Below are 18,330 nucleotides of genomic sequence, written 5' to 3' on the forward strand. Positions count from 1 at the left end.
TTCTGATGAAGGGTCTAGGCCCGAAACATCAGTCTTCCTGCTCCTATGATGCTGCTTGGCCTGCTGTGTTCATCCAGCTCTACACCTTGTTATGTTGGTTCAGTTGGCAGCTAGGAAGGCAAATGCAATGTTAGCTTTGACATCAAGAGTACTAGAATATCAGGGATGTACTGCTGAGGCTGTATAAGGCTCTGGTCAGACCACATTTGGAATATGGTGAGCAGTTTTGGCCCTGTATCTAAGGAAGGATGTGGTAGCCTTGGAGGAGGTACAGATGGAGTTTACAAGAATGATCCCAGGATGAAGGGCTTGTCATATGAGGAGCAGTTGAAGAAAGTTTAGAAGGATGACAGGGAATTTGATTGAAACTTACCGAATACTGTCAGGCTTGGTTAGGGTGGACATGGAGAAGATGTTTCCACGAGTAGGAGGGACTAGAACCCAAGGGCACAGCCTCAAAGCGAAGAGATTACCGTTTAGAACTGAGATGAGGAGGAATTTCTTCAGTTGGAGGATGGTGAATCTGTGGAACTCACTGCCACAAAAGACAGTGGAGGCTTAGTTATTGAGTGTCCTTACGACAAAGATAGATAGGTTCTTGATTAGTAAGGGGATCAAGGGTTATAGGGAGAAGGCAGGAGAATGAGGTTAAGAAATGTATCAGCCATTAACAAATGGCACAGCAGACTCAATGGGATGAATGGCCTAATTCTGCTCCAATATCTTATGGTCTTATACTAACACTCAAGGAGTTTGATATCATCCAGGTCATAGCAATCTATTCAACAAGCACCAATTCCACTAACTTAAACATTTCCTCCGTGCATTATTGACGCATAGTGGCAGCAAGGCCTATCATCCATAGCATGCACTGCAACAATTCACCAAGGATCCTTCAATAGCACCTTCCAAACATAGCATGTACTACCTAGAAGAAGCATGGCAGCAGATCCATGGAAACACTATCACTTGGAAGATCTCATCCAAACCACACACCATACTGAAATAAAACAAAGAACTGCAGATGCTGGCGATCTGAAACAAAAAAGAAAGCAAATTGCTGGAGAAACTCAGCAGTTCTGACAGCATTTGTGAAGAGAAAACATAGAATTAACGTTTTCAAGTCCAGTCATCCTGGACTCTGTTTTTCTCTCTTCACAGATACTGTCAGATCTGCTGAGTTTATCCAGCAAGTTGTGTTTTGATTTGCTTCATACACCATATCACCATTTCCTTTAATGTTGCCGGGTCAAAATCCTGGATTCCCTCCCTTAACAGAAATGTATGTGTACGAACACAGGAGAAATCAAAAGAAATATTAACAGGGCTAGGCTGTTCAGCCCATGAGCCTGCTTGAATTACCATGGCTAATCCACCTAGCCTGCACATTCATGGCCACTGAGGACGAGACTGGAGCACCCAACAGAAACCCACAAGCAGAACGTGCAAACTCCAGTTGGCCAAGGCCAGAATTGAACACATCCCTGGTGCTGTAAAGCAGCAGTGCTAACCATTGAGCCACCACACAACCCTAAATCAGACATTCTTTGTGTCTGCTTTCCTGCTCATTTCCCCATAACCCTTGATTCCCCGACTGATCAAGAATCTATCTATCTCAGCCTTAAATATACACAGAGTTTCACCAGATCGTAGGAAGTTGAGGTTTTTAAAATCATGAGGAGTATAGATAAGGGAAACGGCAGGTGCCTTCTCCCTCTTGTGGGGGATTTCAAAACTAGGGGGCATATTTTTTAAGGTGAGAGGAGAAATATTTAAAAAGGAAATTGGGGCAACTTTTTTGTTTAGAGAGTGGCCCGTCTGTGGAATGAACTTTCCAGAGGAACTGGTAGATGCTAGTACAGTTACAACGTTTAAAAGACATTTGATAAATACATGAATGAGAAACATATGGAGGGATGGGGGCCAAAAGCAGGCAGGTAGGATTAGAAATAGTAGGAACTGCAGATGCTGGAGAATCTGAGATAACACGGTGTAGAACTGCATGAACACAGCAGGCCAAGCAGCATCATAGGAGCAGGAAGGCTGACGTTGGACTGGTTAGCCCCAAGGGGCTGTTTCTGTGCTGTATGACTTTGCCCCCAATGTTCTCTGTGGCAAGGAGTTCCAAAGGCTCTCAACCTTCTGAGAACAAGTTCCTCCTCAGAATGAGATAAGGTGTGGAGCTAGAGAAACACAACAGGCCAGGTAGCATCAGAGGAGCAGGAAAGCCTCCTCGGGGTGACCGCAGCCATTTAAGGAGATTGATCGTCAAAGGGACAACTGTGGATGGGAATTTTTTAAAACAAGACGATAAATGAAGACACGAACGCAAGCGTTTAGGGTGAAGCTGGAAACCCCACTTTACTGACCCTCCCCCTAGCCACGCTCACGCGGGTGAGAAGCCTTTAACTCCGTGACATCACGTGGCACGCCCCCTCGCACCGCACTCTAATTCATGCAGCCCGCTGATTGGTGCTTCCGCCTGCCTGCCTGCCAATGGGAGCGTTTGTTGCTGTCGTTCCCTCGGAACAGCGCGGGAAATTGCTTCATCATATATAATTTTTTTCTAAATTTACTGAGAGTAGCCAAGTACGGGTTGGCGGCCGGTGTTTGTTTCGTTAAATAATTATGTACCAAGCGGTTTGAAGTCTTCTCTCTCTGTGTGTTTCCCCGGGCCTCATTGGCAGCAGCGGCCGCCTCGTCCACCTCTTCCCCGCGAGCCGGCCGGTACTAACGGTCCTAACGGCTCCGGGTTCGAATCCGCTTCCCAACTGCCGCCAACCTCCCAGTTCCCGGATGAGCTCCTTCAACCTCGACCGTTTCCGTTACGAAAAGAAACGCGGCGCTAACGGCGACCGGGACCTGGACCGACAGCGTGACACCCCGCGGGATTCCGGCCTCCGGGAGGTGGATGGCCCGGCAGGTGAGAGCGAGCGCACCTCCCGTCGGTATCCGCGCCCCTACCTTCCTTCTCTCCCCCCACCCAACCCCATTCGTATCGGCTCCCCACATCCCTATCCTGGCGTATCTGCATGCACGTCTACCCATCGTATTCACTTGCCCTCTGCACCCCCAACCCCGTATCTATGAACTATATCGTACAGTATCTGTGCCCTGTACCCCCACGTACCATATCTGCATACTGTCTTGCCATATCCACATCACCATCCTGCCATTTCTGTGCCCTGTCCCACCAGAGCTGGATGCCGTATTCTGCTGTACCCATTCTCCCCTACCCCTTTCCAGGCGTCGCTGGCAAGGCAGTGTTTATTGTCCATCCCTAATTCCCCACAGGATAGTTAGGAATCAACCACATTGCTGTGGGTCTGGAATAATATGTAGGCCAGACCAGGTAAGGATGGCATTTTCCATCCCTAAAGGACATTAGTGAACCAGGTGGGTTTTTCTGACAATCGACAATGGACTCGCGGTCATCATTAGATTCTTAATTTCAGATATTTTATTGAATTCAGATTCTGCCATGTGCCATGGCAGGATTCAAACCTGGGCCCCCAGAATGTTAGATAACAAGGTGTAGAGCTGGATGAATACAGCAGGCCGAGCAGGAAAGCTGACGTTTCGGGCCTAGACCCTTCTTCAGAAATGGCCCGGCACCTCCCGTCAGTATCCGTGCCCATATCTTCCTTCTCTTCCCCCAACCCCCCAACCCCATTCGTATTGGCTCCCTACATCCCTATCGATCCTGCTCCTCTGCTGCTTGGCTTGCTGTGTTCATCCAACTCTACACCTTGTTATCTCAGATTCTGCAGCATCTGCAGTTCCTACTATCTCTGAAACAATTTTAACCCCCCAGAATGTTATCTGGGTCTCTAGATTAACAGTCCCATGATATACCAGTAGGCCATTGCCTACCCTTTTATATTTCCTACTATATGGGACGTCCACCCCCACCCCATTCTGCTGTACCCAAGTGCCCTCCTGTCCCCACTGCACCCATTACCCAACCCCACCCCCCTGGTTTCTTTGTACTCATCTCCCTGTCCCGTCCTGTGCTGCTCCAGTCCTACACCATCTCCCTGAACACCATTGTTTCTGAACCTCATTCTCCTGCCTTCTCCCCATAACTCTTGATCTCTTCACTAATCAAGAACCTATTTGTCTTAAATACACTCGATGCCTTGGATTCTACCACACAAGGCTGCAGAATTCCACGGATTCACCATCCTCTGGCCGAAGAATTTCCTCCTCCTAAAGTGTAAGACGGGAGGTTTAGAGGGATTTGAGGAAAAGCTTTGTCGCACAGAGGGTGATGGGGCCCAGAGTGCACTGCCTAGAAGGATGGTTGAAGTGGGAGATCTCACAACCTTCAAAACATTCTTTCATGAGCACTTGAAGTATCATAGCATTCAAGGCTCTGCGTCCAGTGTGGGAAAGTGAAACTAATGTAGGTAGTAGTGTATTTTTGGCAGTATAGACTCAGTGAGCCAAAGGACCTCTCTTGTTCTGTATGATTCTGTGACTGTATCTGCACTACACTCCAACACATCAAGATTCCACCATACGTGAATCCTGTCATGCCTCCACCCTATCCTTTGAATTGGCACCACAGTGTAGTGCCCCACCCAGGTCTATGTTGCATCCAGGACTCTTCCTTTCTTGTCCTGCCAGGTTGCTGCCACAACCAACCACCCACTCACCCCCCTCCCAACCTTCATCCTACCAAATTACAAAGCTACAAATTGGGACTACTTTGCATGTATCTTGATGAATGCAGTTCCAGCAACTCTGAAGAAATCATCCAGGACGTAGCAATTCGCTTGATCAGCGCCCCATCCACTATCTTCAATATTCATTTCCGCTATCGATGCAATGCAGAAATTCAGCAAGCTTCCTTTGACAGCACCTTCTAAAACCACAACCATGTAAAAATCTCAAGGGCAGTCGGTGCAAGGGAACATCAGAATGACCACCTGCAAGTTTCCCTTGAAGCCACACACTATCCTGTTTGGAATTATATCGCTGCACTTTCAAAGCAGTGGAATCAAAATCCAAAACCTATCTTCTGGCATGTGTGCCAAATGGACTTCAGTGGTTTAGCAACATGACCCAGTAAACTTTCACAAATGAAATTAGGAATGGGCAATAAATGCTGGTCTCGCCAGCAACATCCACGTCCCATGGAATAATATAAGAAAACCGTCCCACCTCTGTCATATTTGCATTGCCCCACCTCATCACACCATAATTTCTGCTCATCCCGTCATAGTATGTACACACCCTCTTCATTTTTGTAACATTTCACACCACTGTCGAGTCACTACAGCCTCGGTTGGCACACTTGGTTACAAAAATGACTGTTTTACACCTGCTGACAAACTGGTTTTCATTATCCAGATTTTATGCAATTAGTTTTTATGTATGGGTGATAACCTCCCTTGCTAATTTAAATTCCCTATTTTCATAAAGTAATCTCACACAGGCAGTTCAGTGGTCTATCTTTTTCTAACCACAATTTAATTTAGCCCCCATCTTCTCACTTTTCTCCATACCCTTCTTTTTAATCTTTCAAATATTTGTCCACTTTTGTTTAAATCTGTTGAATCTGTATTTGGAGCAATGCAAATCCTAACTATTCTTGGAGCTGAATACAAGAAGTTCAGTTCTTGCTGTGGTCAGTTGCAGAGGTAATGGCAGATTGTTCTCTTCCATGACTGACCACCAAAAGAAGACACAAAAGGCCAGACATACTACTCACCCTACCATGCATCAGATACATACCAGAGATGACCACAAGACTACACAAACCCCCTAGGTATCAGAGTAACCAACAACCACCCTGCGACAGCTACTGATGAACGTAAAGGATCCCATACCCACAATCAATAAAACTAATGTAACATACAAAATACTTTGTGAAAAATATTACACAGGCGAAACTGGAAGAAAATGGACGATAAGGATACACGAACACCAACAAGCCACCAAGAGACATGACCAATTCTCACTGGTCTCGATACACGATAAAGAAGGGCATGAATTCGACTGGGACAACACATCCATAATAGCATGCGCCAAACAGAGACACGCCAAGGAATTCCTTGAGGCCTGGCATTCTAACTGCAGTTCCCATCAACAAACACATTGAACTGGATCTGATATACAGCTCACTGAAAAATGGAACTAGAAGTAATGCCCCGGCAAACTGAGGCATACAAATAACAAGCGGGACAGAACATCAGTGCTTCAGTGGAGGTGCACTGACGATGTTATCTAGCAGGGTGATGAAACGTCTGCAACCAAACACACCGGCTTGGCGAGCAAGTCTACAGTCTACAGCCTACATACAATTGTCTTTGATATATTAATGACAACATAAATATTGAAATGTTGCAATGCCAACAATAACCTCAAGGTGGTCGTCTTCTCAATTGTGGAATATTCCTGTTAATAAATATTCACTTTCTGGGAAGATATCCAGTAAGTCTCTATCTTCTCTTCGTCTTGCAAGAGTACAGCAGCAACGCCCACATCACTCGCGTTGGTAACCATCTTGAATGGCTTTGCATAATCAGATGTGGCGAACACTGGGCGGTGGTTAACAGCTTTCAGGCTGTCAATGTCTTCTGACATTACTCCATCCACTGAAACTTTCAGCACTTATTCAACAAGTTAGTGGAGCAAGCATGCTGCTAGAATCTGGTACAAATTTTTGATTAAAAACCACATGGTCCCAGGAATTGTAGTACTTCCCTTTTCGTTGATGGTATGGGAAACTACCCAATAACTTTTGTTTTCACATATCGTGGGGCCATTTGTCCGTGTCCAATGATATGGCCTGGGAATGTGTCTTGGGCTTATGCAAACTCACTCTTAACCAAGTTTATCACGAAGCCCGCCTTCTGAAGTCAATCGAACAATTCTGATAGATACTCCACATGTTGCTTCCATATGTGACACAAAATCACCAGATTGTCTATGTAAACCACACAATTGGATAATGCCGAAATGACTTTATTGGTTAGTCTTTGAAATGTGGCTGGTGCATTTTTCGTACCAAATAGGATAACTTCAAGCTGGTTAAGTCCATTTGGTGTCACAAATGCTGAAATTTCCTTTACTCTCTGAGAATCCTTTGAATAAATCTAGTTTCAAAATATAAGTTACTTATCCCACCTTCTCAATACAGTCTTTCAGCTGTGGAATAGGATGCGAATCCGATTTCGGAACTGCATTGACTTGACGGGAATCAGTACTGAGCATTAGGTACTGGTATTGGCACCGTTACAATGGGTGTGCTCCATTTGCTGCAACTTACTTTGATTATATTGTCTTTGAGCATGCTTTCAATCTCTTGAACTTGACCCAATTTGAGGGTTATGTCTATAAGGATGATGCTTAATTGGAATCACATTTCTTTTATCTACATCATGAGTAATCATGTTAGTACTTCCCAGCTTATTCCCATATACCTCTCCATGTGATTGTAATAACTCAGGTCATTTTGATTTTCTTCTGGAAGGTAATTCAATTACTTATCCCAATTTTTGCGAACTTGCTCATTATCCAATTTAGTTTGAGGAATAACAAATTCAGAATTGACTGGATTTGGTTCTTCACTCTGAGTTGTAACAAGTACCACATTATCCTATTGCATTCCTTCCCTATCAAAATACCGTTTATGCATATTCACATGACAGTTTTTCTTCTCCCTGGCACTCTTGACAAATAATTCACCTCACTCAATTCCCTTTCGATTTGATAAAGCCCACTAAACCTTCCCTCTAAAGGTTCACCTACCACTGGAACTAATACTAATACTTTATCTCCTCTAGCAAAATAACAAATTTTGATTTCTTGTCTGCTTTCTGTTTCATCACATGCTGTGCTACCCACTCTATTTAATCTTTCCCCAAAATTTGACACGCAGTCTAAATTTGTGATCTCTTAACTCTGACTTATCAATTTTATCCTTTCTTAGTTTCAGTAGTCCTCCCACCTCGTGCAAAAACTAATTCAGTTGGACTGAAAGTAGTCGATTCATTATTCCCTAATTGTAAAATGTACTAATGGAATTCCTTTATCCCAACTCTCTGGATAGCCTTGACTATAAGCCCTCAACATGATCTTTTAAAGTTTGATGCCATTGTTCTCATGCTCCATGCAATTTTGGATGGTATGCAGTTAATTTAAATTGTGTTATTCCTAAGCTATCCATAACACCTTGAATAACTTTAATGTAAAATTTGACCCTTGATCTGATTGTATTTCTGTGGGTACTCCATATCTAGTTTTTAAAATTTGAGTAACTCCTCTACAGCTTTTGCCATGATATTGTGTAATGGAATGGCCTCCGGAAATCTAGTAACTGCTTTTTGTCATTTATATAAGTGAATTGGTTGTGAACATAGGAGGTATGGTTAGTAAGTTTGCAGATTATGCCAAAATTGGAGGTGTAGTGGACAGCGAAGAAGGTTACCTCAGAATACAATGGGACCTTGATCTGATGGACCAGTGGATCGAGGAGTGGCAGGTGGAGTTTAATTTGGATAAATGTGAGGTGCTGCACTTTGCAAAGGCATATCAGGGCAGGACTTACACACTTAACAGTAAGGTCTTGGGGCGTGATTCCAAACAAAGAGACCTTGGAGTACACGTTCATAGTTCCTTGAAACTGGAGTCGCAGTGCATAGGGTAGTGAAGATGGCGTTTGGTATGCTTGCCTTTATTGGTCAGTGTATTGAGTATAGGAGTTGGGAGGTCATGTTGTGGCAGTAGAACATAGAACATTACAGCGCAGTACAGGCCCTTCAGCCCTCGATGTTGCACCGACCTGTGAAACCAATCTGAAGCCCATCTAACCTAAACTATTCCATTATCATCCATATGTTTATCCAATGACCATTTAAATGCCCTTAAAGTTGGCGAGTCTATTACTTTTGCAGGCAGGGCATTCCACGCCCTTACTACTGTGAGTAAAGAACCTACCTCTGACATCTGTCCTATATCTATCACCCCTCAATTTAAAGCTATGTCCCCTCGTGCTAGCCATCACCATCCGAGGAAAAAGGCTCCCACTGTCCACCCTATCTAATCCTCTGATCATCTTGTATGTCTCTATTAAGTCACTTCTTAACCTTCTTCTCTCTAACGAAAACAGCCTCAAGTCTCTCAGCCTTCCCTCCGTACCAGGCAACATCCTGGTAAATCTCCTCTGCACCCTTTCCAATGCTTCCACATCCTTCCTATAATGCCGTGACCAGAACTGTACGCAATACTCCAAGTGCGGCCGCACCAGAGTTTTGTACAGCTGCAACATGACCTCATGGCTCCGAAACTCAATCCCTCTACCAATGAACAAGGAACAATGCTTAGGCCAATGTTGTAATACTGCATTGCAGTTCTGGTTTCCCTGCTATAGAAAGGATGTTGTGAAACTTGAAAAGGTTCAGAAAAGATTTACATGGATGTTGCTAGGATTGGAGGGCTTGAGCAATAAGGGAGAGGCCGCATCGGTTGGAACTGTTTTCCCTGGAGCATCAGAGGCTGAAGGGTGACATTATAGAGGTTTATAAAATCAGGAGGGGCATGGATAGGGTATATAGATAAGGTCTTTCCCCCAGGTTGGGGGGAGTCCAAAACTAGAAGGCATAAGTTTAAGCTGAGAGGGGCAAGATGTAAAAGGGACCTGAGGGGCAACTTTTCCACGCAATGCATGGTCCGTGTATGGATTGAGCTGCCAGACGAAGTGGTGGAGGCTGGTACAATTACAACATTTAAAAGGCATCTGGATGGGTGAATGAATAGGAAGGGTTCAGAGGGATACGGGACAAATGCTGGCAAATGGGATGAGATTTTTTTACGAAATCTGGTCAGCATGGTCGATTTGGACCGAAGGGTCTGCTTCCGTGTCACATCCATTATGGTCAACAAATCTTGATTCCCACTTTTTTTAGGTACAAGTCCTATGCAATCAAATAGACTTTTTGCAAAGGTGCTGGTTTCACTGCCTGAGATTTTCCTAATACTAGACGTATAACATGTCTGGCAAAATTCAACCACATCTCTGCAGTCTGGGGTAATAAAAATGTTTTTGTACTTTGGCTTGAGTTTTCCTTATTTCCAAATTACTTTGGACAGTTACCTTGTGTGTTACCTGAAAAACCTCCTTTCTATAACCCACTGATAACACAACTTGAAGTCCTGCCCGTTTCTCATCTGCCTGAATATGTAATTGTCTCCATTTCCTTATCAAGACTTCATTTTTAAGATGTTAACATTCTGGGATCCTTCTTCTCAGATCCTTCTTCTGTGGGTGCTTTATGATACAGCTGTTTTACTTTTTCATCTTTTTATTGTAATTCAACTAACCTCTGAACCAAAAATATCCACTTTGACCTGCACCTGTTCTCAACCATTTGATCAAACAATTTCTGATAATTGAACTTCAAATTCCTTATCTTCTATTCTTTGGTTTCACCTCTCATTTCAACCTGTGGTTTTGTGACCTTGTTACCACATAGTCAGGAAAAATCCCAGGATATACTTCCTGTAAGATCTCAATTGCCTGATTTTTCATTGGCTTTTCAACCACAATAGGCATCATCCCCACCTGTGATCCAGCTTATATCATTCCTGATGATAAACAAATCTCCAGAACAGAGAATTTCTCTGTTACTCCTACCACAACTTATTCAATTTTCACCGGACTCTCCAACCATACCTTATACAATGGAGCATTACTGTTCTCATCATGAATTCCACGTATTAACACCTTTTTTGGCAGTGCTACTTCCAAATTAGATACCTCCTCTTTTACCATCAAAGATTGACTTGCTCCTGTATCTCTTAAAATTATACTTTTTTTTAAACCTACGCCTCCAAGTACACATGAGTAAGCCTTCCCCACACAAATTCTTTCGAGTTCTGGTTTGTTCTTATTAACCAATCAGGATCTACTTTTTTTTTTTTTTTGCAGCATTTAGCTTGCACTGGGCTCTCCTTTGCTACTTTAATAAACCTCACAGGCTTGTCCTGTTTTACCACACCTGTCTTCTTGGTGTTTTTCTTAAATCACCAACATTGTGACTTCATGTGTCCTACCATTGCAGTGAAAACATCTAAGGTTTTCTGAAGAAGGGTCCCGACCTGAAACATTGCCTTTCCGGCTCCTCTGCTGCCTGACCTGCTGTGTTCCTCCAGCTTCACACTGTTGTCTTTGACTTTAGCATCTGCAGTTCTTCCTAACCCCTGAGGTTTTTTACTTCTCTTTTTCCCCCTCATGGGTTTCCTTTTTAACCCGTGGTAAGCTCTTTACTTTTCCTTTAGCACCTGAGGATTTTCCCCAGTTTCAATCCCTCACAGATTGAAATTGATTTGGAAGCCAAACTTTGATTTATGAACTAACTCATATGCCATTTCTGCTGCTCATTGTGTAATTTTCTCACTATTTCAGGAAATGAATTTTGGACTCCTCCAAAATGACAGACTGTCTAAGAGTGTTGTATGTTTGATCTATTTTCAATGCACTTATCCACATATCAAAGTTACTTTGTTTGATCCTTTCAAATTCTGTATGTTTGACCAGGTTCCCTTCTTAGTTTTGTCTGTAGGCTTTTGGCACTAGTGTGCAGTCAAGATGGCTTTTTCACCTCTTCATATTCCCCAGATAACTCGACTGATAGTGAGGTATTTGCATCACTAGCTCTACCTGCCCATTTTGTTTGAATTGACAATAGCCGCGCGGTCACCGGCTATTTCATTTGTTTAGCCACTTCCTCAAATGAAATGAAAAAGGCTTCTGTGTCCTTCTCATCAAATTTTGGTAACAGTTGGACATATTTAAACAGATCCTGACCATGTACCCAACGCTACTCTAAACTTCTACCTTCGCCCCTGCCGTTTTGAGTTGACTTTCCTCTTTTTGCCAACTTCTGAAGTTCAAAACCTCTCTTTCTCCCTTTCTTCGGCTAGGGCTTTCCTTTTTTCTTTTTCCTCTGGTTTTAATCGTAAATGAAATTGTTTCATTTCCTTTTCTCTTTCTTTCTCCTTTGCCATTGGCTCTAATTCAAGCTGCTTCGTTTGCAATTGAATTTTGGCAATCTCTAATGATTCTGAATGCTTTCCTGGCAATTGTAATACAGAGCTAATGTTGCAATTATTTCCCCTTCTCTCACAGTCACAGACACAGACACAGGTAACTCCAACTTCAGCTTGCTTGCCAATTCCAAAAGTTTTGTCTTGCTCACTTTCTGTAAAACACCCCAAGTGACTTTTTCTACCCCCAGGAAACTCTTAATGACTGGAAGGGCCATTATTACACAAGGCATGTCCTGTTTAAACCAACTGAATGCAACACCTGAAAAAAAGCACACGCCACTTACTGTCTTTGAGTCCTATAATCCTAAACCTATCTGGAATTGAACATTTTGATCCTGAGAAGCACCCCCAATTCATTGTGGACCAGACCAGCACCCCCGCCCCAGTCCAATGTATGTGAAGGGGCTAGCCTAGACCCCAACTTTTATTTAAAGTCAGATGCTGTGTTCTAGATATAATTCAATTGGTTACACTACTTGGCTTTAAGCTAAAAATGCTTTATTCTTACCCTATAGTTGAAAGAAAAACTAAAGAAAGAAGAATTGGTACAACTTTAACTGTATTGGAAAACTTAGCAGAATGATAGATTATTTAACTACTAACAGCTGTTGTTCCAATGTAGTAACATTCCATAAATGCACCCTTGGCAAAGGCAAAGTCAATAAAACAGATTGTCTCACATATGATACTGGTCGCAGAGAAAGAACTCAAGTTTTTAGCTTAACAGAGATGAATAACATCTTCCAAAGCCAACTTCAAAACCCCAACAACTGCTGAAAGCTAAACAAAAACCCTGGTTCTGTGGCAGCCAGGCTCCACCTGTTCATGCTGCTTCTATCGTTCTAACTTCTTTCAGAAAAAACCCAGGGCTTGCAACCTGTTTATTGGTTTGGAGGAGATTGCTCCGTACCTATGGTTCAAAACCGCTCTTCAAAGAAAAAGGACAAAACCTCTTAAAGCCATAGTATTATCACAGAAGTGATTTAGCTGAGGTGGACTGGACAGGACTGTTAAGGAATAAATCATTGGTAAACCAGTGGGTTAAAACGTGAAATCCTTAAAGCACAAAGCAGGCATGTCCTCTACAAAATAAGAATGGTAATACCGAATCTAGACCCTTGTGGTTGTCTAGAAAAATTCAGGGGAAGATTAAACAGGAAAAAGCTTAGTGTCACAAAAAAAAACTCAACACTGCACATAGCCTGGTGGAGTATAGAAAATAGAGGGATCGAGTTTCTTTTTAAAAAAAGAATCAGAGAGGGCATGAAAAATTACCAGCAAACAAGAAAAAGGAAAACCCAGACGTGTTTTACCAGTATCTAAAGAGCAAAAGGATAGTTAAGGGAAAAAGTGGGAACTACTGGAAATGAAGGAATCTTGTGTGAGAATTTAGTGGGTATCAGAAGAATTTTAAATTAATTTTTTCTCAGATTTGTCAAGGTTGTGAAGAAGACAGATGAAATGCTCTCCTTCAAAGAACATAGAACAGTACAGTACAGGCCCTTCAGCCCATGATGTTGTGCCGTCCTATTTATCCTACTAAGATCAGTCTACCCTGCATGCCCTACATTTTACTATCCTCCATGTGCCTACACAAGAGTCGCTTAAAAGTCTCTAAAGTATCTGACTCCACTACAACCGCCGGCAGCGCATTCCACACGCCCACCACTTTGTGTGAAGAACCTACCTCTGACATCTCCCCTACATCTTCCTCCAATTGCCTTAAAATTATGCCCCCTCGTAATAGTCATTTCCACCCTGGGAGAAAGGTCTCTGACTATTCACTCTATCTATGCCTCTCGTCGTGTTGTACACCTCTATCAAGTCACCTCTCATCCTTCTTCACTCCAATAAAAAAAAGCCCCAGCTCCTTCAGCCTTTCCTCATAAGATCTGCCCTCCCGTCCAGGCAGCATCCTGGTAAATCTCCTCTGCACCCCCTCTAAAGCTTCCACATCTTTCCTATGATGAGGTGACCAGAACTGAACACAATATTCCAAGTGTGGTCTAACCAGAGTTTTATAGAGCTGCAGCATAATGTCACGGCTCTTAAACTCAATTCCCCTGCCAATGAAAGCCAACACACGCCTTCTTTACAACCCTATCAACTTGGGTAGCAACTTTGAGGGATCTATGGACGTGGACCCCAAGATCCCTCTGATCCTCCACACTGCCAAGAATCTTGCCATTAACCCTGTATTCTGCGTTCAAATTCGACCTTCCAAAATGAATCACTTCGCACTTTTCTGGGTTGAATTCCATCTGCCACTTCTTTGCCCAGGTCTGCATCCTGCCAATGTCCCGTTGCAACCTACAATAGTGCTCCTCGCTGTCCATAGCTCCACCAACCTTCGTGTCATCGGCAATCTCACTAATCTACCCTTCCACTTCCTCATCCAAGTCATTTATAAAGATCACAAAGAGCAGAGGTCCCAGAACGGATCCCTGCGGAACACCACTGGTCACCGAGCTCCAGGCTGAATACTTTCCATCTACTATCACCCTCTGTCTTCTATTGGACAGCCAGTTTTGTATCCAGACAGCCAAATTTCCTTGAATCCCGTGCATCCTTACTTTCTGAATGAGCCTACCACGTGGAACCTTATCAAATGCCTTGCTAAAATCCATGTACACCACATCCACTGCTCTGCCTTCATCAATGTGTTTTGTCACATCCTCAAAGAATTCAGTAAGGCTTGTGAGGCATGACCTGCCCCTCTCAAAGCCATGCTGACTATTTCGAATCAAACTGTGTTTTTACAAATAATCATAAATACTATTTCTCAGAATCCTCTCCAGTAATTTGCCCACCACAGAAGTAGGACTGGCCAGTCTGTAATTTCCAGGATTCTCCCTATTCCCTTCCTTGAACAAGGGAATGACATTTGCCACTCTCCAATCATCTGGTACTCTTCCAGTGGACAGTGAGGACGCAAAGATCATCACCAAAGGGGCAGCAATCTCTTCCCTCGCTTCCTGTAGCAACCTTGGGTGTATCCCGTCTGGCCCAGGGGACTTATCTATCCTCACGTTTTTCAAAATTTCTAGCACACCCTCCTTCTTAACATCAACCTGTTCGAGCATATCTGCCTGTTTTATGCTGTCCTCACAAACGTCAAGGTCCCTCTCACCGGTGAATACTGAAGCAAAGTATTCATTCAGGACCTCCCCTACCACCTCTGACTCTAAACACAAGTTCCCTCCACTATCCCTGATTGGCCCTACCCTCACTCTGGCTAACCTCTTGTTCTTCACATAAGCATAGAATGCCTCGGGGTCTTCCTTGATCCTACCCACCAACGTTTTCTCATACCCCTTTCTAGCGCTCCTAATTCGATTCTTCAGTTCTTTCCTGGCTACCTTGTAGCCCTCTAGAGCCCTGTCTGACCCTTGCTTTCTCAACCTTATGTAAGCTTCCTTCTTCCTCTTGACTAGCTGTTCCACATGTCTTGTCATCCAAGGTTCCTTCACTTTACCTTCCTTTCCTTGCCTTATGGCACAAACCTATCCAGTACTTATAGCAAGTGCTCCCTAAACAACCTCCATGTTTCTGCCATGCAGTTCCCTGAGAACATCTGATCCCAATTTGTGCTCCATAGTTCTTGCCTAATAGCATTGTAATTCCCCCTCCCCCAATTAAATACTTTCCCCTACCATCTGCTCCTATCCCTCTCCATGACCATAGTAAAGGTCAGGGAGTTGTGATCACTCACCGAAATGCTCTCCCATCGACAGATCTGATACCTGGCCTGGTTCGTTTCCAAGCACCAAATCCAATATGGCCTCCCCTCTAGTCGGCCTATCTACATATTGAGTCATAAATCCTTCCTGGACACACCTGACAATCTGCTCCATCCAAACTATTTGCACTTAGGAGGTTCCAGTCTATGTTAGGGAAGTTGAAGTCACCCATGACAACAACCCTATTACTTCTACACCTTTCCAAAATCTGTCTCCCAGTCTTTTCCTCAGTGTCTCTGTTGCAATTGGGGGTTGCCTATAGAAAACTCCTAATAAAATGACTGTTCCTTTCCTGTTTCTGACTTCCACCCATTCTGACTCAGTAGACAAACCCTCCTCCACGACCTCCTTTTCTGCAGCTGTGATACCATCCCTGGTTAGCAATGCCACTCCCGCACCTCTTTTACCCCCCACCCAATATCTTTTGAAACATCTATATCCCGGAACATCCAACAACCATTCCTGCCCCTGTGTCATCCAAGTCTCCATAATGGCCACAGCATCGTAGCTCATTAGCGGAAATATAGAAAACAAGCAGCGATATTATGATGAAACTGTACGAGACACTGGTGAGGCCACAGCTGGAGTATTGTGTGCAGTTCTCGTAACCACATTACAGGAAGGACACAATTGCTCTGGGGAGAGTGCAGACAAGGTTTACTAGAATGGAGAATTGTAGCTACAAAGAGCGATTTGAGAGGTTGGAGTTATTTTCCTTGGAACAGAGATGGGTGACATAATTGAGGCATATGAAATTGTAAGGGGTGGAGATGGAGTAGGCAGGAGGAATCTACTTCCCTTGGCAGAGAGAGCTCAAGAACCAGGGTGAGAGATTCAAGCCAGGTGGCAGAAGGTTTCGAGAGGATGTAAGGAAAAATATTTTTATGCAGAAGGTGGTGGGTGCTTGGAATTTGCTGCCTGATTTAGTAGTGGAAGCAGAGACACTAAACTTTTCTTTAAAAAGTACCTGGATCTGCATCTTAAGTGCTGTGTGCTGCAGGACTATGGGTTGTATGCAGAAAGACAGGTTTAAGAAAGGGCATCCGAGTGTTTTGGTGTTGGAATGGATAAGTTGGGCCATTTGGCCCTCTTCTGTGCTGTATCATTTCTATGATTCTACATTTCTTCTTCATGCCTTTCAATGTTTTTGTGTCCAGAAGGCATTTGTTAAGATGTATCCTCTTAGAGGATATTTCCTGTTATAGGAGAATTTATAACTGTGGGGGTCACTACTTAAATGGCACACCCATTTAAACCCAAAATCAGGCAAAATTATTTCTCTTGGGGTCATGGGTATTTGGAGAGGTGGTGGATGCAGTGTCTGCAAATATTTTTAAGGCTGAAGAAGAGAGATTCTTGACAAACAAGGTCAAAAGGTTTTCGGGGCAGGTAGGAATGTGGAGTTAAGGTTACAGTCAGATCAGCCATGATTTTATTAAATGCTTGAGGGGCTGAATGGCCTAGTTTGGCTCCTGATTGATATTTGATATTTTAATGTTCTCCCTAGAATATGTTGCCTAGGATTACACTCCTGATAGACCAAGTTGGTGTGTTACATGCACTTAGCATTTTATACTCTGTCTCTTTATAACCCTAAATCCCATATATATTATGAACTGAATTTTTTAACCTATTGAGCCACGGTTAAACACAGGCAAACTAATACCTTAGGCCTGTCTGTTTGCATTTCTCCTTAAAATTATAAGATTTAGTTTATTTTCATATCCTTTACACTAATATGTGTCTTGTTTTTCTGCACAGCAGCATGGTGCTCTTGAAGTAGTTTATGACCCATTGTAGACAAAAATCTAAGGAGGAATGTGAATTAGTTGCTAATTTGCTGTCACATGTTGATGCATTTACTGAAGAACAATTTGAACCATATTGGCTTCAACTAAAAATAGCTGCAGTTGGCTGTAATTTAGAAGCGATAGTATAAAACAAGCCTTTTATTTTGGAAAAGATAAAATGTTCTAGAAGGATATATACGAGAAAATATGTTCAGCTGTTTTGGTTGCAAGTGAAGATGTGTGAAGAGTTGTAATCGCAAGGCTGACGCAACAGTGAACATGAATGATAAGAGCAAAATTGTGTGTTCTTTATTTCACTTTAGTGAACTTGAATTGTGGGCCATAATTATTTCCAATATACACTAATGACTTGGGTGAGAAAGGTGAATGTACTATAGCCAGGTTTGTGGATAACAAAAATAGGTGGGAAGGCAAGTGATGTGGATGATATAATCTGCAGAGGGATACAACTAGGTTAAGCAAGTAGTCAAATGGAATATAATGTGGGGAAATGTGAGGTTTTACACTTTGGCAGGAAGACAAGAGGAGCTGAATATTATTTAAATAATGAAAGATTGCAGGAAACCATGGAACAGAGGGATTTGGGAGCCTTTGTCCATGAATCTCAAAGCTATAACATCCAAGCTCAAGTGAGTAATGGGGAAGCAGAAAAATTGAATTCCTGAGATAACAAGGTGTAGAGCTGGATGAACACAGCAGGCCAAGCAGCATCAGAGGAGCAG

At 43.1% G+C, this 18,330-nt stretch overlaps 1 protein-coding gene across 1 annotated transcript in view; it reads left to right on the plus strand.

Moving 5' to 3' along the window:
• The first annotated feature begins 2,495 nt into the window (after positions 1–2,495).
• The window catches only part of LOC125486003 (SWI/SNF-related matrix-associated actin-dependent regulator of chromatin subfamily A containing DEAD/H box 1-like), a 31,854-nt gene continuing 16,019 nt past the window's right edge, over positions 2,496–18,330 (plus strand). Inside the window, exon 1 of the mRNA XM_048611781.1 lies at positions 2,496–2,923. Coding sequence (XP_048467738.1) covers positions 2,797–2,923 — 127 coding nt within the window. The 5' untranslated portion in view covers positions 2,496–2,796. The remainder of the gene's footprint in view (positions 2,924–18,330) is intronic.

This window comes from Rhincodon typus, chromosome 1, assembly GCF_021869965.1.
Source record: "Rhincodon typus isolate 14 chromosome 1, sRhiTyp1.1, whole genome shotgun sequence".
Classification (NCBI taxonomy): domain Eukaryota; kingdom Metazoa; phylum Chordata; class Chondrichthyes; order Orectolobiformes; family Rhincodontidae; genus Rhincodon; species Rhincodon typus.